Source organism: Hemitrygon akajei, chromosome 30, assembly GCF_048418815.1.
Source record: "Hemitrygon akajei chromosome 30, sHemAka1.3, whole genome shotgun sequence".
Classification (NCBI taxonomy): Eukaryota; Metazoa; Chordata; class Chondrichthyes; order Myliobatiformes; family Dasyatidae; genus Hemitrygon; species Hemitrygon akajei.
Window position 1 is genome coordinate 44703407 of NC_133153.1, and position 24145 is coordinate 44727551.

Here is a 24145-nt window from a genome sequence, read left to right on the forward strand (position 1 = left end):
TCATTTTCTAAATTTAAAATATATCGAGGCTGAAGCAGTGTTCATCCTGTTTGTAATTACTATAACTTTGCTCAAGTGCAATATGCTACCATACCAACTCATCCAGTTTGTTGATGTAGAAAATTGGAGGGTCACCTGTTTTCAATGAATGCATAAGAATAAATACTCTCCCTCTTTGTACGGTCAAACAGTATGGTAGATTTTCAACAGACCAAACGAAAATGAAGATAAAAGAACATTCAGGACAAGTCAAGGAAATAGAAAAGCATAAATCTAGTGAAGGGTACAAGACCATCTGAAAGATGTTGAACGTACCTCAGAGCTAGTGCAGTCTATTATGAAAAAGTGGAAAAAATATGAAACAACAGCCACACTGCCTAGGTTACACCACTCCTCTAAACTTAGTCACTGGAGAAGAATGGCACAGAAGTCAATACTTGCAGTTGGAGATGACGTTCATGGCTCCACAATCTCTAAGACTTCTTACATAAAGGGTATTTATGGAAGAATGGCAAGGAAGAAACCTTGGCTAAAGAGAGAAAAAAAGCATATCCTTGATCGTAAAAACTGCAAAGTATCATTTAGAAGATACTGTAAAGCTGTAGAAGAAGGTCTTGTGGTCAGATGAGACTAAAGTGGAACTTTTTGACCTCAATATTAAGCGCTATGTGTGTTGTAAATCTAATACTGCGGATCAGCCAGGTAGCACCATTGCTACTGTAAAGTATGGTGGAGGTAACATCATGCTAATAGGATACTTTTCAGCAATAGGCTCTGGATTGATGGGAAGGTGAATGCTGCTAAATACAGAGATATCCTGGATAAAAACCTGCTAGCCTCTGCCAGAAAGCATAAACTTGGGAGGAAGTCTATTCCAGAGCAACCATGGAGTGGCTTCAAATGAAGAAAGTTAATGTCCTTGAGTGGCCTAGTCCAAGTCTTCACCTTAACCTGATTGAATATTTCTGGCAAGATCTCAAGATTGCTGTTCACCGCCACTCCCCAGGTAACCTAGCACAGCTTGAACAATTTTGCGAGGAGGAATGGGCAAATCTTCCCTCTTCATGTTGTGCAAAGCTAATAGAGATTTGTCTTAAAAAGATTACTGGCTGAAATAGCTGTGAGAGGTGGCTCATCTAAGTACTCAGCAAAGGGAGATAAGTATTTTTGAAGTGCTGATGTTTCAGTTTTCGAATTTTTAGTTTTTCATGTTTTACAATTTTCCATTTTGGGGCTCTACAGTGAAAAAGGAGCATGTGATTCTCTGGTTGTAATACTCATGTATGTGAAAAAGGGATGGGGGCTGAATACTTTTTTTAAGGCACTGTGAATGATAGCTTTGCCAGAAATATCCAAATTCTGACAATGAATTAGTGTGTGTTGCTATATATAAAAAAAGTTGTTATGATTCTGAAGATTTTAAATCTGATTTGATTTATGAGAATGTTTTGTATCAGGGATATTTAATTTCTCCAATGCTATTTATCTATGCAGTTATGTTGTTTCTGTACAAATACATGACTATTGTTTTTTTTAAAAAAGATTTGCAGTCTTTGTTCACTAAGTCACTTGATAGGAAATTTACTTTAAAAATTGTCATGATAGCCGCTGTTCAAAACCACAGAAAGACAAGTAAATATAACAGTGAAGAAAATGAAGAGCAAATGGTGGGACAGACTGACTAAACAAGAAAAGAAACCAATATTCTTGGCTCCTGACTTTGACCGCTGGCTGGATGAATCTGATGCTGAAATGGAACTTAAAGCAAAGGTAAATTCATTGAGAGAGATCTGTGCATTGTAAGAAAGCTTTCCTTTCTGTTCTTTTACTTAACAAGCAGACAGTGAAGACTTTGCTCTTTGCAGATCTGTTTTCAGATTTTCCCCTCTTTAACGTTTAATGGGTTATATTATCATCTGGATGATATTTACATACAATTTTATCACCTGTTCTATTTTACCTTTCTAGGAGGAAGCAGAAGAGATTAATAGAATGAGTGTGGAGTCAAGGGTTAGGAAGAATTGTAAGTATAAGAAATTGGAGCAAGAGTGGCCACAAATCATCTTGAACCTATTCCACTATTCAGTATGCATGAGTCGACAGGTATCTTGATTCCAATTTCCTGCCCAGTCCATCACTGGTCCAAGAATCTACGGTATTTCAAGCTTAGTAGTATTTAAGAGTGAGCTGAGGAAGAATTTCTTTGCTCAGTGTCATGAGTCTTTGGTGTCCTTTTCACTAGAGAGATGAACTCTGGAATTTATTTAAAGCTGAGCTGGATAGATTTTAATCAATAAGGGAATTGAGGGCTATGGGGAGAGGTGGGAAAATGCACTTAATGTCTGAGCATCTGCATTCACTGAGGTACAGAATGCTAAAGATTCAAAATATCAGAAGATATGGCTTCATCATGGAGGTACTCAGGAACATCTGAGAAGCTGAGGGCTTCATAGGTGAGACTTTTACTAAAGTTAAAGTGTCTACCTATGAAGCCAAAGTACAGGCTTAATTTAGGTGTGAGGCCTCCAGGTGAACTATGCTTAGTGCAGGGTTCCTTTCTGTAACAAAGATCCTCTTTGAATATTTCTGGGGATAAATGTTGTAACTGACATAGCAGCAGCAGCAGCAGCATCCAGGTCAGTAGCTCTGGGGCTCAGCAGGGAAGAGTAAAGTCAGGCAGAACAACAGTGATAGGAAACTCCGTAGTTATGGTGTAGGGTAATATATTGGATGACAAATGGCACATATTGTTCATAATAGAAACTGTTCTACATAATTTGCGAACACCGTCATTGAGTTTGTTGTGTTCACTTTGAAAGATGGTCTGACGTAATGACATCAGTGTAAGGCGACTGCTTTTAAGGTTTGTTCACAATGGAAGTAAAGGGCTGCGGCTTTTGTTAAGCACTTTAAAAGATTCACATGTTTTATTCACAAAATCCTGCATTGGTGACTCTTGACACTCTCGGATGATTTCAGAGTTACTGAACGATATGTTGACCAATGCAGTCACTTGAAAGTTGCCGGTGTAATAGAGGCAGCACACTACCATGTGGTTTGTACAGACGGAAGACTAGTTCATACCAAGAAATCACCATGAACAATACCAAATTTTACTATGTCATAGAATCGCTAAGTAGTTCCACTGCAGCCAAAGTAGCGAGTCTACTAAAAGACCTGTCTGCATGTGTTAAATACAGTGGTGCTAGTAAGTTTGTGAACCTTGTAGAATTTTCTCTATTTCTGTATAAATATGATCAAAAATATGATCAGATCTTCACATGTCCTAAAACTATATAAAAAGAATCCAATTAAATAAATAACACAAAAAACATACTTGTTCATTAGTTTATTGAGAAAAATGATCCAATGTTACGTGTATTTGTAGGAAAAAGTACGTGATCCTTTGCTTTCAGTCACTGTTGTGCGCAATAATTTCGACTAAATGTTTCCGGTAACTACATCAGTCCTACACTTTGGCTTGGAGGAATTTTAGGCCATTCCTCCTTACAAAACTGCTTCAACTCTAGATGCTGGGCTTTTTTGCATGAACTGCTTGCTTCATCTTGTTCCACATTTTTATAGGATTAAGGTCAGGACTTTGACTCGGCCATTCCAAAACTCAATTTTCTTCTTTTTAAACCATTCAGTTGTTGGTTTACTCTTGTCTTTCAGATCATTGTCTTATTGCTTTATCCAACTTCTATTAACTTCTATTAAGCTTTAGGGGATGGACTGCTACCCTGACATTCTTCCGTAAGTGTCTTGATACAGTTTTGAATTCATTGTTCCCTCAATGATTGCAAGCTGTCCAGGTCCTGAGGCAGCAAAGCAGCTCCAAACCATGATGCTCCTTCCACCATGCTTCATTGTTGGGATGAGGTTTTAGCATTGCTGTTCAGTGCCCTTTTTTCCTCCAAACATAGCAATGTGCATTTCTGCCAAAAAGTTCAACTTTTGTCTCATCTGTCCCCAGAATATTGTCCCAGAAGTGTTGTGGAAGATTGAGGTGGTCTTTTGCAAACTTGACACTATTTGGAAAGCATTGGTTTCCTCTGTGGTGTCCTTCCATGAACGCCATTTTTGTTCAGTGTTTTTCTTATAATGGACACATGAACAGAGACTTTAGCAAGTTCTAGAGATTTCTGCAGGTCTTTTGGTGTTACCCTTGAATTCTTTTTCACCTCCTTCAGCATTGCACCTTGTGCTCTTGGAGTGATCTTTGCAGGATGCCCACTTGTGCAAAGTTCTGAGTAGCAACAGTAAGTTACCTCCATTTGTAGACAATTTCTCTTACTGTGGACTGATGAACACTCAGGCCTTTAGAAATGTTTTTGTAGCCTTTTCCAGCTTCATGCATCTCTACAATTCATCTTCTAAGGCCTTCTGAAAGTTGTTTTGATCGAGGCATGCTTCACATAAATAGATCTTTCTTGAGAAGAGCAGGTTCTGTCAGTGACCAGACTTTGTGTGTCTTTATATAGGGCAGGGCACCTCTACAAACCACACCTCCAATCTCATCTTATTGATTGGAGCACCTGACTCCAAATAACTTTTGTAAAAGGCATTACCTCAGAGCTTCACATACTTTGTCCTACGAATACATGTAATATTGGATCATTTTTCTCAATAAATGAACAAGTATAAATGAGCATTGATTTCTCTAACTTCCGTTAATGCCCCTCCTCCCCTTCTTACCCCATCCCTGATTTATTTATTCCTCCCCTTTTTTTTCTCTCTCTCTCTCTGCCCATCACCCTTTGCCTGTTCTCCATCTCCCTCTGGTGCTCCCCTCCTGCTTTCTTTCCCCCTAGGCCTCCCGTCCCATGATTCATTCCCTTCTCCAGCTCTGTATCCCTTTTGCCAATCACTTTTCCAGCTCTTAGCTTCACCCCACCCCCTCCTGTCTTCTCCTATCATTTCAGATTTCCTCCTCCCCCTCCTACTTTCAAATCTCTTACTATCTTTCCTTTCAGTTAGTCCTGACGAAGGATCTGGGACCGAAATGTCGATACTGCTTCTTCCTATAGATGCTGCCTGGCCTGCTGAGTTTCACCAGCATTTTGTGTGTGTTGTTTGTTAAATGAACAAGTATAATGTTTTTTGTATTATTTAATTAATTGGGTTCTCTTTATCTAGTTTTAGGAAGATCTGATCACACTTTAGGTCATACTTATGCAGAAATAGAGAAAATTCTACAGGGTTTACAAACTTGCTAGCACCACTGTATGTCACACTGCAAACTCACCTATTACAGACTTTGTGTTGACAGATTTGGGCTGTCTGAGTCTGAGCATGCCAAAAAGTTGCTTTCCCTGCCCTGCCTCAGTGACGCCAGGCTTTCAGAACTAATAGACAACATGCTATCTCTCCTGGGCAATCACCATCATTGTTTTAATTTTAGATAGATACTTCATTGATCCCAAAGGAAATTACAATGTTACTGTAGCATTACAAGCGCACAGAAACACAAATATACAGATATTAGAAGAAAAAAATAAGAAGAAAGAACAAAAAATAAGTTACCTCAAACAGTCTAACAGGAGGGGACCATCACTTCCCCAGCTATAGATTAACTCATTATAGAGGCTAATGGCTGAGTGTAAGAATGACCTCGTATAGCGCTCTTTGGTGTCTTAGTCTATTATTAAAAGTGCTCCTCTGTTCAGCAAAGGTGGCATGCAGAGGGTGAGAAACATTGTCCAGAATTACCAGGATTTTCCATAGGGTCTTTTGTTCTACCACAGCCTGCGGTGTGTCCAGTTTGGCTCTATAGCAAAACCAGCCTTTCTAATCAGTTTATTGAGCCTGTTGGCATCACCTGTGTTCGTGCCATTGTCCTAGCACACTACCACATAGAAGATTGTACTGGTAACAACAGACTGGTGGAACATGTGAAGGAGACGCTTGTATACTCCAAAAGACCTCAGTCTTCTCAGGAAGTAGAGGCAACTCTGGCCCTTCTTGTACATAGACTCTATGCAACAAATGCCTGATCAAGTTCACACAGCCCTTGCTAATACACCCATGAAAGACTATAGGGAGCTTGCTAAAATGGCTGATTAATCTATGCTCAGCCAGGCAGAGGTGCATTGTTCCTCTTCCTTTCCCTGTCTCAATAAGCCTTCAGCAGACTCACACCCACAACATTAGGTCTGTGTTTTTATCATGAACTCCCAAGAAGTGTCAACCACCATGGAGCTTCGACAGTGCCAGGACATTATGACATTGGAGGTCTGAACACCATGGATTCCAGCTGTCAGGGTTGTCTGTTGTTCATTACGGACACCCTATCAGGGCGATGTTTCCTGTATGACACTGGAGCTGAAATGAATGTGCTGCCTGCATCATCCATTGATTATAAGGCAGAGAGCAATAGACCCTCACTGGAGGTTGCTAACTTCAACAGGATCCAGACTTGTGGGACGTGGCACATGACGCTCTGCCTCACATATGGACATTGTCTTGGTTAAAGTTGCTAGACCTCTGCTCGGTGCAGATTTCCTGTGCGCCAAAGGACTTGTTAGTAGATCTTAAAAACTGCCAGCCTGTATATACAAAGGACTTTGGGTTTTTAACCCTGTACTCTCAGTAAGTTTCCCATGAAGACTCTGTCTAGTACATGCACCACCACATATGAATACATTCACCTGCTGGGTAAATTCCCAAACCTCACCAAGCACGCATTTTCCACTAAAGTCACAAAGCGTGAGGTTGAACACCACATTTCCAGAACTGGCTTGCCAGTCCACACCCATTTGTGTAGACTAGACTCAGAAAAGCTGGTCAAGGAGAAGGCTGAGTTTGCTAACATGGAAATGCTTGGTTAACACAAGCAAGTCTGCAGATGGTGGAAATCCAAAACAACACACAAAATGCTGGAGGAATTCAGCAGGTCTGGCAGCATCAATGGAAATGAGTAAACAGTTGACATTTCAGGCCAAGAACCATCTTCAGAACTGAGAAGGAAGGGGAAAGATGTACATTAACACCCTCTTAAGCCCCCTTACTGTGACCCGTTCTGCCTTTTGGAATGGGGTGAAAAGATGTTTTTAAAAATTTATTCATTTATGGGATATGGGCATTGCCAGCTATGCCAGCATTTATTGCCTATCCCTAGTTGCCCTTGAGGAGGTGGTGATGAGCTGCCTTCTTGAACTGCTGTAGTTCCTGAAGTGTAGGTACACCCACAGTTTTGTTAGGAAGGGAATTCCATGATTTTGACCCAGTGACAATGAAGGAACAGTGATATGTTTCCAAGTCAGGATGGTGAGTGACTTGGAGGGGGAATTTCCAAGTGGTGGTGTTCCCAGGTATCTGCTGTTCTCATCCTTCTAGATGGTAGTGGTCGTGGGTCTGGAAGATCCTGCCTTAGTTTACCTCCAACACTTATTGTAGATAGGGAGGGTAAAGCAGAATGTGTTTCTGTAGATCGCTTTAAACTGGCCCACAGAGACTTTGATAGTTCCACTACCGTGCCCCCGCAGCACGACATGACCATGTGTGTGTCAGCACACCTCAGATGAGCCAGAGGCACCTACCATTACTCCAAGATGGGTGATTTGTACAAGCTTCAGATGGCTTTCCCCTTCTTTCTGAGTCCTGAAGAAGAGGCTCTGCCCAAAATATCAACTGTTTATTCATTTCCATAAATGCCTGACCTGCTGAGTTTCCCCCAGCATTTTGTGTGTGTTGCTTTAGAAATGCTTGGTATTGTATACAGGTTGAATAGCTCTTGAGCTTCACCCCTCCACATGACCCCTAAGCCTGATGGTGGTTTACTGCTGCCTTAACAAGGACACCACCCCCTGATCATTAACCAGTCTAACATATTCAAGACTTTTCAGCATGTTTAGCTGGAAAGATATTTTTTTCTATATTAGACTTAGTCAGGGGCTCCTATCAGGTGCCTGTGTGTGCTGAGGACATTCCCAAAACTGAAATTATAACCCTATTTGGCCTATTTGAATTTCTGTTCATACCATTTTGGCTGAAAAATACAGCATGGACTTTTCAGCAATTAATGGGTTCTCTGTTAGGTGACTTGGAATTTCTTTTTGTGTACTTGTTTTGGTGAATTCTGGGCTGGGGGGCATCTGTGTAGGGTAATATAATGGATGACAGATGACACATATTGTTCATGATAGAAACTGTTCTACATAATTCACAAGCAGTTGTAAACACGAGAAATTTTGCAGATGTTGAAAATCCAAAGCAACACACACACTGCTGGAGGAACTCAGTAGGTCTGACAGTATCTATGGAAATGAATAAATAGTTGACATTTTGGGCCAAGACCCTTCTTACGGATGATGTTGTATGTCAGCACACCCCTGGTCAATGAGTTGTTGCGTTCACTTTAAGAGACGGCTTCTGACGTAAAGCGCAATGTTACAATAGGCATGGGGGATTCCAATATGCAGGTAGAGAGGAAATTTCTAGAATGCCTATGAGATGGCTTTTTAGAGCAGCTCATGGTTGAGCCCATTATGGGTTCAGCTAATCTGGATTGGGCATAATGCAATGAACTAGAATTGATTAGAGAGCTTAACGAAAAAGAACCCTTGGGGGCAAGTGATCATAATATAGTCGAAATCACCCTGAAACTTGAGAAGCAGAAGCAAAAGTCAGATGTATCAGTATTACATTGGAGTAAAGCAAATTACAGAAGCACGAGAGTGGAATTGGCCAGAATTAATTGGAAAATAACAGAGCAACAATGGCTGGAATTTTTGGAAGCAATTCGGAAGGCACAAGATATATACAACCCAAAGGTGAAGTAGTATTCTAAAGGAAAGATGACACAACCATGGCTAACAAGGGAAGTCAAAGCCAACATAAAAACCAAAGAGAGGGCATGTAACAGCAAATGTTAATGGGAAGTTAGAGGATTGGGAAGCTTTAAAAAAAAACACCAAAAGAAGGTAATTTAAAAAAGTCATTAAAAGGAAGAAATGGAATATGAAAGTAAGCTAGCCAGTAATAATGAAGATACCAAAAAAAATTCTTCAGATACATTGAGTGTAAAAGAGAAGTAGGAGTGGATATCGGACCGTTGGAAAATTATGCTGGAGAGGTAGAAAAGGGATACAAGGAAATGCAGGTGAATTGAGTAAGTCTTTTGCATCAGTTTTCACTGTGGAAGACACTAGCAACATGATGGAAGTTCCAGTGTGTCAGTGTGTGATGTTGCCATTAATAGGAAGAAAGTTCTTGGGAAACTGAAAGGTCTAAAGGTAGATAAGTAACCTGGACCTAGACTTCTGAAAGAGGTAATGGAGACATTGCTAATGACCTTTCAAGAATCACTAGTTTATGGGATGGTTCTGGAAAATTGCAAATGTCACTCCACTCTGAGAAGGGAGAGAGGCAAAAGAAAGGAAATTGTAGGCCAGTTAGTCTGACCTCTGGTTGGGAAGATGTTGGAGTTGATTGTAAAGGGTGTGGTTTTGGGATACTTGGAGACACATGATAAAATAGGCTGTAAAGATTTCCTCAAGGGAAAATCTTGCCTGACAAATCTGTTGGTATTCTTTGAAGAAAGATAAAGGATAATTGGTTGATGATGTGTATTTAGATTTACAGGAGGCCTTAGACAAGGTGCCACACATGAGGCTGCTTAACAAGTTAAGAGCCTGTGGTATTACAGGAAAGGTACTACCAGAGATAAAGTAGTGGTTGATTAGCAAGAGGCAAAGAGTAGGTATAAAGGGAGCCTCTTCTGGTTGGCTGCAGGACCAGAGGATACAGCCTCAATAGATGGGTAACCTTTTAGAATGGAGATGAGGTATTTCTTTAGCCAGAGAGTGGTGACTCTGTCAAATTTGTTGCTACAGGCAGCTGTGGAGGCTAAGTCTTTATGTATATTTAAGGCAGAGGTTGATGGATTATTGATTGGTCAGAGCATGGAGAAATACTGGGAGAAAGCAGAAGATTGGGGCTGAAAGGGAAAGTGAATCAGCCATGATGAAGTGTAGGAGATAACCCGATGGGCCAAATGGCCTAATTCTGCTCCTATATCTTATGGTAATGACATCAATGTAAGGTTATAGCTTTTGGGGTTTGTTGGTTATAGCTTTTGTTAAGCATATTAAACAATTCATCCATGTTTCATTCACAAAATCATACAATGGGTCCCGCCATATCTCCTGCACTCAGTGGGTTCATTCACTGTTTATATGGATAGAACTCAAAAATAAGAAAGGTACAATCACTCTGATGTGATTATACTACAGATCTATACTATAGCTACTAGGAAATTGAGGAACAGGCATGTAGGCAGATTAGGTAATAGTGTAAAACAAGGATGACTTCAATTTTGCTAATACAGACTGGGATCTCCTAGTGCAAGAGATTTAGGCTAGGCAGAATTTGTTAGGTATATCCAGGAGGATATCTTAAATCAATATGTAGGTAATCCAACAAGATGTTGAACTTGGTGTTGGGGAATGAGCCTGGCCAAATGACCAACCTTTCAGTGATAGGACAATTGGGGAACAGTGATCACAATTCGTCATATTTTAAGATAACTATAGGTAAGGATAAGTATTGATCATGCGAGTGAGTATCAAGTCTGAGCAGGCCAAATTATGAGAGTATTTGTCAGGATCTAAGGACAGTTATTTGAGCACAGCTGATTTCAGGCAAGTCCACATTTGACGTTGAGGATGTATGAAGTGCAACTCTACAGAATACAAAGCAGGAATGTTCTGGTAAGAAGAATGGACAAAGATAGCAAGTTAAAGGAACCTTGCAGGTTGACAAAGGTGATGAATTTAATCAAGAAGGACAGGAACTAACTTTAGGAGTTATGATGTTTAAAATGCTGAGGTTTTTAAATTTGCTTCCCAACAGCCTATGTCACTTTGAGGACTGGTTACCTCTTTATGTATAACCTGGTGCAGTTTCTGGGCTTCTCTTGGATTTTTATCAATATGACAGTGAGACTCTTTGTCTTTGGCCAAGGTAAGTGATTTCATTATTTGTAAATCCAGAGTTCCTACCTTGCCTCATGGTGAAATCACGTTATTTTTGATTTTTGATTTTATGTCTTGATACTAAGCATGAAACTTTCAGTAGTGTCAGAGCTTGTAGATCAATACAGCATGGATGCAGACCTTTCAGCCCAACTTGTCCATGCTGATCAAGGCGCCCACGTTTGGCAGTTATCCCCATAATCCTCTCTTATCCATCAAAACCCCTTTTATCCATTTACTTATCCAGATATATTTTAACTGTTGTTATTCTATCTGCCACAACTGCTTTCTTTGGCAGCCCTTTCCATTCACGCACCACCCTTTGTGTGAAGAAGTTGTCTGTCAGGTCCCTTGTAAATCTTTCACCTCTCACCTTAAACCTGTGTCCTATAGTTTTTTGTTCTCCTTCCCTAGTGGAAAAGACTGTGTGCATTGACACTGTTGATATGCCTCATGATTTTATGCATCTCTATAAGATCACATCTCAGCCTCTTGTGTTTCAAGGAATATCCTGTAGATTAGCTGCCTCAAATTTGGTCTGTGGTCAGGGACAAGAGGATGTGACTGTGAGTGAGGTGGGTAGTGGGATCCAAGAGACAGTACTGGAGGAGCCTTTGCCCTTGAGCTTGTCCAACAGGTCTGAGATTCTTGCCCCCTGTGTGGATGAGAGTGGGGGCTGTAGGTAGGTTGAGCAACCGAACTGTGGCACCGTGGTTCAAGAGATGGGAGAGAAGAGAAATGTAGTTGTAATTGGAGATAGTATAGTCAAGGAAATGAACAAAGTTCTCTGTCGCAGGGATAGAGTGTCCCGATGATTGTGTTGCCTGCCTGGTGCCCAGGGTCAGTACGTCTGATCTGACTTGCAGTGGGAGGGGAAAGATCCAGTTGTCATGGTCCATGTGGGTATCAATTATATAGGTAGGATGAGGAAAGAGGTTCTGTGGAGGGAATTTGAGCAGCTCGGGACTAAATTAAAAATCAGAACCAAAAGGTGATAATCTCTGGATTCCTCACAGAGCCGCATGAAAATTGCCACAGGGTTAAGACCATAAGACATAGGAGCAGAATTGGGCCATCTGGCCCATTGAATCTGCTCCGCCATTCAATCATGGCTGATCCTTTTTTTTTCTCCTTCTCAACCCCAGTTCTCGGCCGTCTCTCCAAAACCTTTGATGCCATGTCCAATCAAGAACCTGTCAATCTCTGCCTCAAATACATCCAACGTCTTGGCCTCCACAGCTGCATGTGGCAACAAATTCCATAAATTCACCACCCTTTGGCTAAAGAAATCTCTCCGCATCTCTGTTCTGAAAGGGCACCCCTCTATTCTGAGGCTGTACCCTCTTGTCCTAGACTCACCCACAATGGGAAACATCCCTTCCACATCTACTCTGTCTAGGCCTTTCAACATTTGAAAGGTTTCAACGAGATCCCCCCCTCATCCTTCTGAATTCTAGTGAGTACAGACCCAGAGCCATCAAACGTTCCTTGTATGATAACACTTCCATTCCTGGAATCATCCTTGTGAACCTCTTCTGGACCCTCTCCAATGCCAGCACATCTCTTCTAAGATGAGGGACCTAAAACTATTCACAGTACTCAAGGTGAGGCCATGCCAGTGCCTGAAAAGCTTCAGTATCACATCCCTGCCCTTGTATTCTAGACCTCTTGAAACCACGTTAGCCTTCCTCACCACTGACTCAACCTGCAAGTTAACCTTCAGGGTGTTCTACACAGGGACTCCCAGATCTCTCTGTATCTCAGATTCCTGGATTTTCTCCCCATTTAGAAAATAGTCTGCACATTTATTTCTGCTACCAAAGCACATGACCATGCATTTTCCAACATTATATTTCATTTGCCACTTTCTTGCCCATTCTCCTAATGTGTCTAAGTCCCTCTGCATCCTACCTGTTTCCTCAATACTGGCTGCCCCTTCTTCAATCTTTGTATCATCTGTAAACTTGGCAACAAAGCCATCTATTCCATCATTTATAAATCATTTATATACAGCATAAAAAGAAGTGGTCCCAACACTGACCCCTGCGGAACACCTCTAGTCAGGTCAAGTCAAGTCAAGTCAACTTTTATTGTCATTTTGACCATAACTGCTGGTACAGTGCATAGTAAAAATGAGATAACGTTTTTCAGGACCATGGTGTTACATGACAGTACAAAAAACTAGACTGAACTATGCAATAAAAAAAACAACACAGAGAAAGCTACACTAGACTACAGACCTACACTAGACTGCATAAAGTGCACAAAAACAGTGCAGGCATTAAAATAAATAATAAACAGGATAGTAGGGCAAGGTGTCAGTCCAGGCTTCGGGTATTGAGGAGTCTGATAGCTTGGGGGAAGAAACTGTTACATAGTCTGGTCGTGAGAGACCGAATGCTTCGGAGCCTTTTCCCACATGGCAGGAGGGAGAAGAGATTGTATGAGGGGTGCATGGGGTCCTTCATAATGCTGTTCCCTTTGCGGATGCAGCGTGTAATGTAAATGTCCCTGATGGCAGGAAGAGAGACCCCGATGATGTTCTCAGCTGACCTCACTATCTGCTGCAGGGTCTTGCGATCCAAGATAGTGCAGTTTCTGAACCAGGCAGTGATGCAGCTGCTCAGGATGCTCTCAATACAACCCCTGTAGAATGTGATGAGGATGGGGGGTGGGAGATGGACTTTCCTCAGCCTTTGCAAAAAGTAGAGACACTGCTGGGCTTTCTTTGCTATGGAGCTGGTGTTGAGGGAACAGGTGAGATTCTCTGTCAGGTGAAAACCAAGAAATTTGGTGCTCTTTACGATCTCTACCGAGGAGCCATCGATGTTCAGTGGGGAGTGGTTTCTCCATGCCCTCCTGAAGTCAACAACCATCTCTTTTGTTTTGTTCACATTAAGAGACAGGTTGTTGGCTCTGCACCAGTCTGTTAGCCGCTGCACCTCCTCTCTGTAAGCTGACCCGTCATTCTTGCTGATGAGACCCACCACGGTCGTGTCATCGGTGAACTTGATGATATGGTTTGAGCTGTGTGTTGCAGCACAGTCATGGGTCAGCAGAGTGAACAGCAGTGGACTGAGCATGCAACCCTGGGGAGCTCCCATGCTCAGTGTGATGGTGTTGGAGATGCTGCTCATGATCTGGACTGACTGAGGTCTCCCAGTCAGGAAGTCTAGGATCCAGTTGCAGAGGGAGGTGTTCAGGCCCAGTAGGCTCAGCTTTCCAATCAGTTTCTGATGGATGATTGTGTTGAATGCTGAACTGAAGTCTATGAGCAGCATCCAAACATATGTGTCTTTTTTGTCCAGGTGGGTTAGGGCCAGGTTGAGGGTGGTGGCAATGGCGTCATCTGTTGAGCGGTTGGGATGGTACACAAACTGCAGGGGGTCCAGTGAGGGGGGCAGCAGGGTCTTGATATGCCTCATGACGAGCCTCTCGAAACACTTCATGATGACGGATGTAAGCCAACTAAAAAAGGATCCTTTTATTCCCATACGCTGCCTCCTACCAATCAGCCAATGCTCTAACCATGCCAGTAATTTTCCTGTAATACCATGAATTTTTAATTTGGTAAGCAGCCTCATGTTTGGCACCTTGTATAAGGCCTTCTGAAAGTCCAAATATACAACATCCACTACATCCCCGGCACCGGGCCCCTAGGCCTGAGTTGACGTAGTAGTAGTAGTAGTACTGCAACCCCTTTATCTATCCTACGTGTAATCTCCTCAAAGAATTTCAACAGGTACGTCAACCAGGATTTTCCCTGAAGGAAACCATGCTGACTGTCCTGTGTCACCAAGTACTCCATCACCTCATCCTTAACCATTGACTCAATAACATCTTCCCAACCACTGAGGTCAGGCTAACTGGTCAATAATTTCCTTTCTGCTGCCTGCCTCCTTCCTTAAAGAATGGAGTGACATTTGCAATTTTCCAGTCCTCTGGCACCATGCCAGGGTCCAATGATTTTTGAAAGACCATTTCTAATGCTGCCACAATCTCTAAATGCTGCCTCTTTCAGAACCCTAGGATGCAGTTCATCTGGTCCAAATGGCTTATGTACCTTTAGGTCTTTTAGCTTTTTGAGCTCCTTCTCTCATGTAATAGTAACTGCACCCACTTTTCTTCCTTCACACACTACAACATCAGGCACACTGCTAGTGTCTTCCACAGTGAAGACTGATGCAAAAACTTACTTAGTTCATCAGCCGACTTCCTTGTCACCTGTTATTATTTCTCTGGCTTCATTTTCTAGTGGTCTTATATCTACTCTCATTTCTCTTTTATTTTTAACATACTTGAAAAAACTTTTACTATCCACTTTGATATCGTTTGCTAGCTTATTTCATATTTTATTTTTTTCCTTCTAATGATTTTTTTAGCTGCTCTCTGTAGTTTTATAAAAACTTACCAATCCTCTTATCTTCCCACTAATTTTTGCTTTGTCGTATGCCCTTTCTTTTGCTTTTACAATGGCTTTGACTTCCCTTGTCAGCATGGTTGTACTATTTTACCATTTGGGTATTTCTTCATTTTTAGAATACATCTGCACCTTCCTCATTTTTCCCAGAAACGCACACCATTGCTGCTCTGCTGACACCCCTGCCAGCAGCTCCTTCCAATTTACTTTGGACAACTCCTCTCTCATACCACTGTACTTACCCTTACTCCACTGAAATACTGCTACATCAGACTTTACTTTCTCCCTATCAAATTTCAAGTTGAACTCAATCATATTGTGATCACTGGTTCCTAAGGATCCTTTTACCTTAAACTTCCTAATCGCCACCGGTTCATTACATAACACCCAATCCAGCATAGCTGATCCCCTAGTAGGGTCAACAACAAACTGCTCTAAAAAGCTATCTCTTAGGCATTCAACAAACTTACTCTCTTGAGATCCATTTGATAAGCGATCTTGAATAAGGATTTGATAAGCGATCTTGAAGTAAAGGAGCCATTAGGAGGTAGTGATCATAATATGATAAGTTTTTATCTGCAATTTGAGAAGGATAAGGGCAGCTCGGAGGTGTCAGTGTTGCAGTTGAACAGGGGAAACTATGGAGCCATGAGGGAGGAGCTGGCCAAAGTTAACTGGACGGATATCCTAGCAGAAAAGACAGTGGAACAGCAATGGCAGGTATTCTTGGGAATAATGCACAAGGTGCAAAATCAGTTCATCCCCCGGAGAAGGAAGGATTCAAAGGGGGGAAAGGGGCCACAGTGGTTGACAAAGGAAGTCAGAGATTGCATAGCATTAAAAAAAAGGAAGTATGACAGAGCTAAGGTGAGTGGGAGGACAGATGATTGGAAAATTTTTAAGGAACAACAGAACTTAACTAAAAAGGCAATACGGGGAGAAAAAATGAGGTACGAACGCAAGCTAGCCAGGAATATAAAGGAGGATAGCAAAAGCTTTTTTAGGTATGTGAAGAGAAAGAAGATAGTTAAGAACAATGTTGGGCCCTTGAAGAATGAATTGGGTGAAATTGTTATGGGAAACAGAGAAATGGCAGAAGAATTTAATAAGTACTTTAGATCTGTCTTCACTAAGGAAGACACAAGCAATCTCCCAAATGTATGGATGGGCCAAGGACATAGGGTAACAGAGGAAATGAAACAGATTGACATTAGGAAGGAAACGGTAATGAGTAGACTGATGGGACTGAAGGCTGACAAATCCCCAGGTCCAGATGGTCTGCATCCTAGGGTACTAAAGGAGGTGGCCCTGGAAATTGCAGATGCATTGGTAATCATTTTCCAAAGTTCCTTAGATTCAGAATCAGTTCCTGAGGATTGGAGAATGGCTAATGTTATCCCACTTTTTAAGAAAGGAGGGAGGGAGAAAACAGAGAACTATCGACCTGTCAGCCTAACATCAGTAGTGGGGAAGATGCTGGAGTCCATTATTAAAGATGAAATAGTGGCATATCTAGATAGCAGTGATAGGATTGGGCCGAGCCAGCATGGATTTACCAAGGGTAAATCATGCTTGACTAATCTATTGGAATTTTTCGAGGATGTAACCAGGAAGTTAGACAAGGAAGATCCAGTGGATGTAGTGTACTTCGATTATCAGAAGGCATTTGATAAGGTCCCACATAGGAGATTGGTGGGTAAAATCAAAGCTCATGGCATTGGGGGGAAGACATTGACATGGATAGAAAACTGATTGGCAGGTAGAAAGCAAAGGGTAGCGGTGAATAGGTGTTTCTCGGAATGGCAGGTGGTGACTAGTGGGGTGCCACAGGGCTTGGTATTGGGACCACAGCTGTTTACGATTTATGTCAACGATTTAGATGAAGGCATTGAGAATAACATCAGCAAGTTTGCTGATGATACTAAGCTGGGTGGCAGTGTGACATGTGATGAGGATGTTAGGAGAATTCAGGGTGACTTGGATAGGCTGGGTGAGTGGGCAGATACTTGGCAGATGATGTTTAATGTGAATAAGTGTGAGGTTATCCACTTTGGGAGTAAGAACAGGAAGGCAGATTATTATCTGAACGGTGTAAAGTTAGGTAAGGGAGAAATACAAAGAGATTTAGGAGTCCTTGTTCATCAGTCACTGAAGATGAATGAGCAAGTGCAGCAGGCAGTGAAGAAGGCTAATGGAATGTTGGCCTTCATTACAAAGGGAATTCTTTGTTCTTTGAGCAAGGAAATCCTCTTGCATTTGTACAGGGCCCTGGTGAGACCACACCTGGAGTATTGTGTACAGTTTGGTCTCCAGGGTTAAGGAAGGACATCCTGGCTGTAGAGGAAGTGCAGCATAGATTCACAAGGTTAATTCCTGGGATGTCTGGACTGTCTTACGCAGAGAGGTTAGAGAGACTGAGCTTTTACACGCTGGAATTAAGGAGATTGAGAGGGGATCTGATTGCAACATATAAGATTATTAAGGGATTGGACAAGATAGAGGCAGGAAGTATGTTCCAGGTGCTGGGAGAGTCCAGTACCAGAGGGCATGGTTTGAGAATAAGGGGTAGGTCATTTAGGACAGAGTTAAGGAAAAACTTCTTCTCCCAGAGAGTTGTGGGGGTCTGGAATGCACTGCCTCGGAAGGCAGTGGAGGCCAATTCTCTGGATGCTTTCAAGAAGGAGCTAGATAGGTATCTTATGGATAGGGGAATCAAGGGATATGGGGACAAGGCAGGAACCGGGTATTGATAGTAGATGATCAGCCATGATCTCAAAATGGCGGTGCAGGCTTGAAGGGCCGAATGGTCTACTTCTGCACCTGTTGTCTATTGTCATTGCCAACCTGATTTTACCAATCGACCTACATGTTAAAATCTCCCATGACTACCATAACATTGGCCTTTTGAGCTGCCTTTTCTATTTCCTGTTGTCACCTGTGGTCCACCTCCCAGCCACTGTTGGGAGGCCATCAACATCCTAATACCCTTACAGTTTCTTAACTCAACCTACAAGGATTCAACATTTTTCAATCCTGTGTCACATCTTTCTACTGATTTGATGCCATTCTTTACCAGTAGAGCTACACCACCGTCTTTGCTTACCTTCCTATCCCTCCAATATAATGTGTAACCTTGGACATTCAGCTCCCAACTACAACCATCCTTCAGCCACGATTCAGTGATGGCTACAACATCATACCTGGCAATCTGTAATATTATAAGATCATCCACCTTATTTCTTATACTGCGCACATTTAGATACAACACCTTGAGTACCATATCCTTTCTTATTCTGTATCCCTAATGATTTGATACTCAGCCAGTTAGCTGCAACTAAGTCCCATCACCTGCCTGCCCTTCTTGACAGTCTGACTGCATGCGATCCTTAATTTTGTTCTATCCTGAGTCCCTTCACTCCGGTTCCTAACCCTCCCCAGCTAAATTAGTTTAAACCCTTTTCAAACCTCTAATAAACCTGCCTTCGAGAATGTTAGTCTCTCTCAGGTTTAGTTGCAACCCGTCACTTTTGAACAGGTCATACCTCCCCCAGAAGAGATCCTAATGATCCAAGAACGTGAACCCCTCCCCCTGCACCAGCTTCTCAGCCAATCATTTATCTACCAAATCATCTTGTTTCTACTCTCACTCGCGTGTGGCACAGGCAGCAATCCAGAAATTACTACCCTGGAAGTCCTGCTTCTCAGTTTTCTACCCAGCTCTCTAAATTCTCTTTTCAGGACCTCATTGCTTTTCCGTCCTGTGTCACTGGTACTAATATGTACCAAGACATCTGGCTGCTCCCCCTCCCTCTCCAAAATGTTGTGGGTATGATCGCTGATCCTGGCACCTGGGAGGCAACATACCATCCAGGTGTCCCATTCACATCCACAAAATCTCCTGTCTGTTCCCCTGACTATTGAGGCCCCTATCACTACCGCTCCCTTCTCTCTCTTTCCCTTTAGCACCAGGGACCCATGGTGTAACCTGTAACCCGGTTGCCGCGGCATTCTCACAGGAGGTCATCCCCCACAAAAGTATCCAAAGTGGTGTACTTATTTTTGAAGGGAATGGCCACAGGGGTGCTCTGCTGTAACTGCTTATTTACATTTCTTCTGACAGTCACCCAGCTACTTGCCACCTGCAACTTCGGGGTGACTACTTCTCTGTAACTTTGATCAATTATGTCCTCAGTCTCCCCTACAAGCCAAAGGTCATCCATTTGCTGCTCCTGATCCCTAACATGGTCTTTAAGGAGCTGTAGCTGGATGCACTTCACGCAGATGCTTCCCTGGGAGACTCTGGGTCTTCCAGTTCTCCAACATCCAGCACGAAGAACACACCACAGCCATTTAAATGGTACAGTAAGAGAGGAAATAAAACCAAAAAGGAAACCTTAATAGGCGCTTTACACCGAGCCGATACCTCTTCTGAGCCGAAACTTTTTAAAGCCAAAGCCTACCACTTAACTCGCCACTGGCCTACTCCTGACAATGGCTGCTCCGCTTATCCCTCTGTACTTTTATAATGTTGAAAGTCAAAAGATGTGCTCGTTGGTGGAATTTGTTTCAAGGCGGCGAAAATTATGGAGGTTGATGGGTTGGAAGAAGAGGACTGGGGGCCTCCATCCTTATTCTGTCCTGAAGAGGAGGATTGAATGCAGTAAATGGATGTGGTGTAGTCAAATTTTGGTCATCTACCTATAGAAAGAGTCCAGAGAAAATTTACAAGGATCTTTACAAGTAAAGATTGAATAGGTTCAGGCTTTATTCCCTTGAACTTAGAAGACTGAGGGGAGATTTGATAGATGTATACAAAGTTACGAGGGGTATAGACAAGGCAAATGCAAGCAGGATTTTTCCATTAAGGTCATGGGCTAAAGGTGAAAAGTTTAAGGGGAACATGAGGTGATACATCACTCAGGGTTGTGAGAGTGTGGAACAAGCTGCCAGCCAAGTGCTGCATGCAAGCTCAATTTCAATGTTTAAAAACATAGAAAATCTACAGCACAATACAGGCCCTTCGGCCCACAAAGCTGTGCCAAACATGTTCCTACATTACAACTACCTAGGCTTTACCCATAGCCCTCTATTTTTCTAAGCTCCATGTAGCCATCCAGGAGTCTCTTAAAAGACCCTATCATTTCCACCTCCACTGCCGCCGCCGGCAGCCCATTCCATGCACTTACCACTCTCTGTGTAAAAAAAACTTACCCCTGACATCTACTCTGTACTTATTTCCAAGCACCTTAAAACTATGCCCTCTTGTGCTAGCCATTTTAACTCTGGGGAAAAGCTTCTGACTATCCATACGATCAGTGCCTTTCATTATCTTGTACACCTCAATCAGGTCTCCTCTCATCCTCTGTCGCTCCAAGAAGAAAAGGCAGAGTTCACTCAACCTGTTCTCATAAGGCATGCTCCTCAATCTAGGGAACATCCTTGTAAATCTCCTCTGCATCCTTTCTGTGGTTTCCACATCCTTCCTGTACTGAGGCAACCAGAATTGAGCACATTACTCCAAGTGGGGTCTGACCAGGGTCCTATATAGCTGCAACATTACCTCTTGGCTCTTAAACTCAATCCCACAGTTGATGAAGGCCAGTGCACCGTATGCCTTCTTAACCATAGAGTCATTCAGCGTAGCAGCTTTGAAAGTCCTATAGACCCGGACCCCAAGATCCCTCTGGTCCTCCACGCTGCCAAGAGTCTTACCATTAATGCTATATTCTGCCATCATATTTGACCTAACAAAATGAACCACCTCACACTTATCTGGGTTGAACTCAATCTGCCACTTCTCAGCCCAGTTTTGCATCCTGTCCGTGTCCCATTGTTACTTCTGACAGCCCTCCACACTATCCACAATACCCCCAACCTTTGTGTCATCAGCAAATTTACAAACGTATCCCTCCACTTCTTCATCCAGGTCATTTATAAAAATCACAAAGCGTAGGGGTCCCAGAACAGATCCCTGTGGCACACCACAGGTCACTGGCTTCCATGAAGAATATGACCCGTCTACAACCATTCTTTGCCTTCTGTGGGCAAGCCAGTTTGGGATCCACAAAGCATTGTCCCCTTGGAACCCATGCCTCCTTACTTTCTCAATAAGGCTCGCATGGGGTACCTTAACAAATGCCTTGCTAAAATCCACATAAACTCCATCTACTGCTCTACCTTCATCAGTGTGTTTAGTCACATCCTCAAAAAATTTAATCAGGCTTGTAAGGCACGACCTGCCTTTGGCAAAGCCATGCTGACTATTCCTAAACATATTATGCCTCTCCAAATGTTCATAAATCTCGCCTCTCGGGATCTTCTCCATCAACTTACCAACCACTGAAGTAAGACTCACTGGCCTATAATTTCTTGGGCTATCCCTACTCCCTTTCTTGAATAAGGGAACAACATCCGTAACCCTCCAATCCTCCTGAACCTCCCCCGTCCTCATTGATGATGCAAAGATCATTCCAGAGGCTCAGCAATCTCCTCTCTCACTTCCCACAGTAGCCTGGGGTACATCCCGTCTGGTCCAACTTGATGCTTTCCAAAAGCTCCAGCACATCCTCTTCTTTAATATCTACATGCTCAAGCTTTTCAGCCACTGCAAGTCATCCCTACAATCGCCAAGATCCTTTTCCGTAATGAATACTAAAGCAAATATTAAGTACCTCCGCTATTTCCTCCGGTTCCATACACACTTTTCTGCTGTCACACTTGATTAGTCCTATTGTCTCATGTCTTATCCTCTTGCTCTTCACATACTTGTAGAATGCCTTGGGGTTTTCCTTAATCTTGTCCACCAAGGCCTTCTCATGGCCCCTTCTGGCTCTCCTAATTTAATTCCTGCTAGCCTTATAATCTTCTAGATTCTTATCATTACCTAGTTTTTTGAACCTTTTGTAAGCTCTTCTTCTTGGACTAGATTTAAAACAGCCTTTGTACACCACGGATCTTGTAACCTACCATCCTTTCTATGTTTCATTGGAACGTACCTACTCAGAACCCCACACAAATACCCCCTGAACATTTGCCACATTTCTTCCATACATTTCCCTGAGAACATCTGTTTCTAATTTATGCTTCCAGGTTCCTGCCTGATAGCCTCATATTTCCCCTTACTCCAATTAAACGTTTCCCTAACTTGTCTGTTCCGATCCCTCTCCAATGCTATGGTAAAGGAGATAAAATTGTGATCACCATCTCCAAAATGCTCTCCCACTGAGAGACCTGACACCTGGCCAGGTTCATTTCCCAATACCAGATCAAATACAGCCTCTCCTCTTGTAGGCTTATATAAATATTGTGTCAAGAAAGCTTCCTGAACACACCTAACAAACTCTACCCCATCTAAACCCCTCACTCTAGGGAGATGCCAATCAATATTTGGGAAAATAAAATCACCCACCACAACGACCCTGTTGCTATTACTCCTTTCCAAAATCTGTCTCCCTATCTGCTCCTTGATGTCTCTGTTACTATTGGATGGTCTGTAGAAAATACCCAGTAGAGTTATTGACCCCTTCCTATTCCTAACTTCCACCCACAGAGACTCCGTTGACAACCCCTCCATGACTTACTCCTTTTCTGCAGCCGTAACACTATCTCTGACAAACAGTGCCATGCCCCCACCTCTTTTGCCTCCCTCCCTATCCTTTCTGAAGCATCTAAAGCCTGGCACTTGAAGTAGCCATTCCTGCCCCTGCACCATCCAAGTCTCTGTAATGGCTACAACATCATAGCTCCAAGTGCTGATCCACGCTGTAAGCTCATCCGCTTTATTCATAATACTCCTCGTCAGAGCGCGTCCCTTCTCTATTACCTGCCTATCCTCCCTTTTGTACTGTCTCGAAGCTTTCTCTATTTGTGAGCCAACCTCCCTTTCCTCCATCACTTCAGTTCAGTTCTCACCTCCCAACAATTCTAGTTTAAACTCTCATCAATAGCAAACCTTCTCGCCAGGATATTGATCCCACTCGGATTCAAGTGCAACCTGTCCTTTTTGTACAGGTCACACCTGCTCCAGAAGAGGTCCCAGTGATCCATAAATCTGAATCCCTGCCTCCTGCTCCAATCCCTCAGCCACGCATTTTTCCTCCACCTCATTCTATTCCTATTCTCACTGTCACATGGCACAGGCAGTAATCCTGAGATTACTACCTTTGAGGTCCTGCTTCTCAACTTCTTTCCTAACTCCCTGTAGTCTGCTTTCAGGACCTCCTCCCTTTTCCTACCTATGTCATTGGTATCAATATGTACCACGACCTCTGGCTGTTCTCCTTCCCACTTCAAGATTTTGTGGACGCGATCAGAAACATAAAGGTTTGGATAGGTACATGGATGGTAGGGGACTGGAGGGTATGGTCCTGGTGCAGGTCGATAGAAATAGGCTGTTTAAATTGTTTGGTGCAGACTAATTGGGCTGAAGGGTCTATTTCTGTGCTATGACTCTTAAGGGTTTTGTTAGAAATGGTAAAGGGGTTCAGAAAGGGACACCAGTGATATTCATGTGGGGAGAATCATCACTGGGACAAATATAACAATGACAAAGGAATGAGAATAATAGAATAGAGTCCTTGGAGGAGGCAGGGTGGGATGAAGAGTAGTTGAGATTGCTGTAGGAGTGGGTAGGCTGGAAATGGATGTTAGTAGCTGTCCCATCTCCTAAAATGGAGAAAGAGATTCAGGAAAATAAGTAAGAGATTGGCCAGGTGAAGGTGTGTTCATCAAGGCATTGAGTTCAAGATTT

The 24145-nt window shown here is 42.7% G+C and overlaps 1 protein-coding gene across 3 annotated transcripts in view; it reads left to right on the top strand.

Annotated features, from left to right (window-relative positions):
- The window catches only part of hacd3 (3-hydroxyacyl-CoA dehydratase 3), a 105925-nt gene that overhangs the window by 55244 nt on the left and 26536 nt on the right, over positions 1-24145 (top strand). For 2 of the 3 annotated variants that reach the window (XM_073032821.1, XM_073032820.1), the window contains exons 4-6: positions 1606-1770; positions 1969-2023; positions 10855-10965. In XM_073032821.1, coding sequence (XP_072888922.1) covers positions 1606-1770; positions 1969-2023; positions 10855-10965 — 331 coding nt within the window. The remainder of the gene's footprint in view (positions 1-1605; positions 1771-1968; positions 2024-10854; positions 10966-24145) is intronic. The other variant, XM_073032822.1, reaches the window with a different exon arrangement.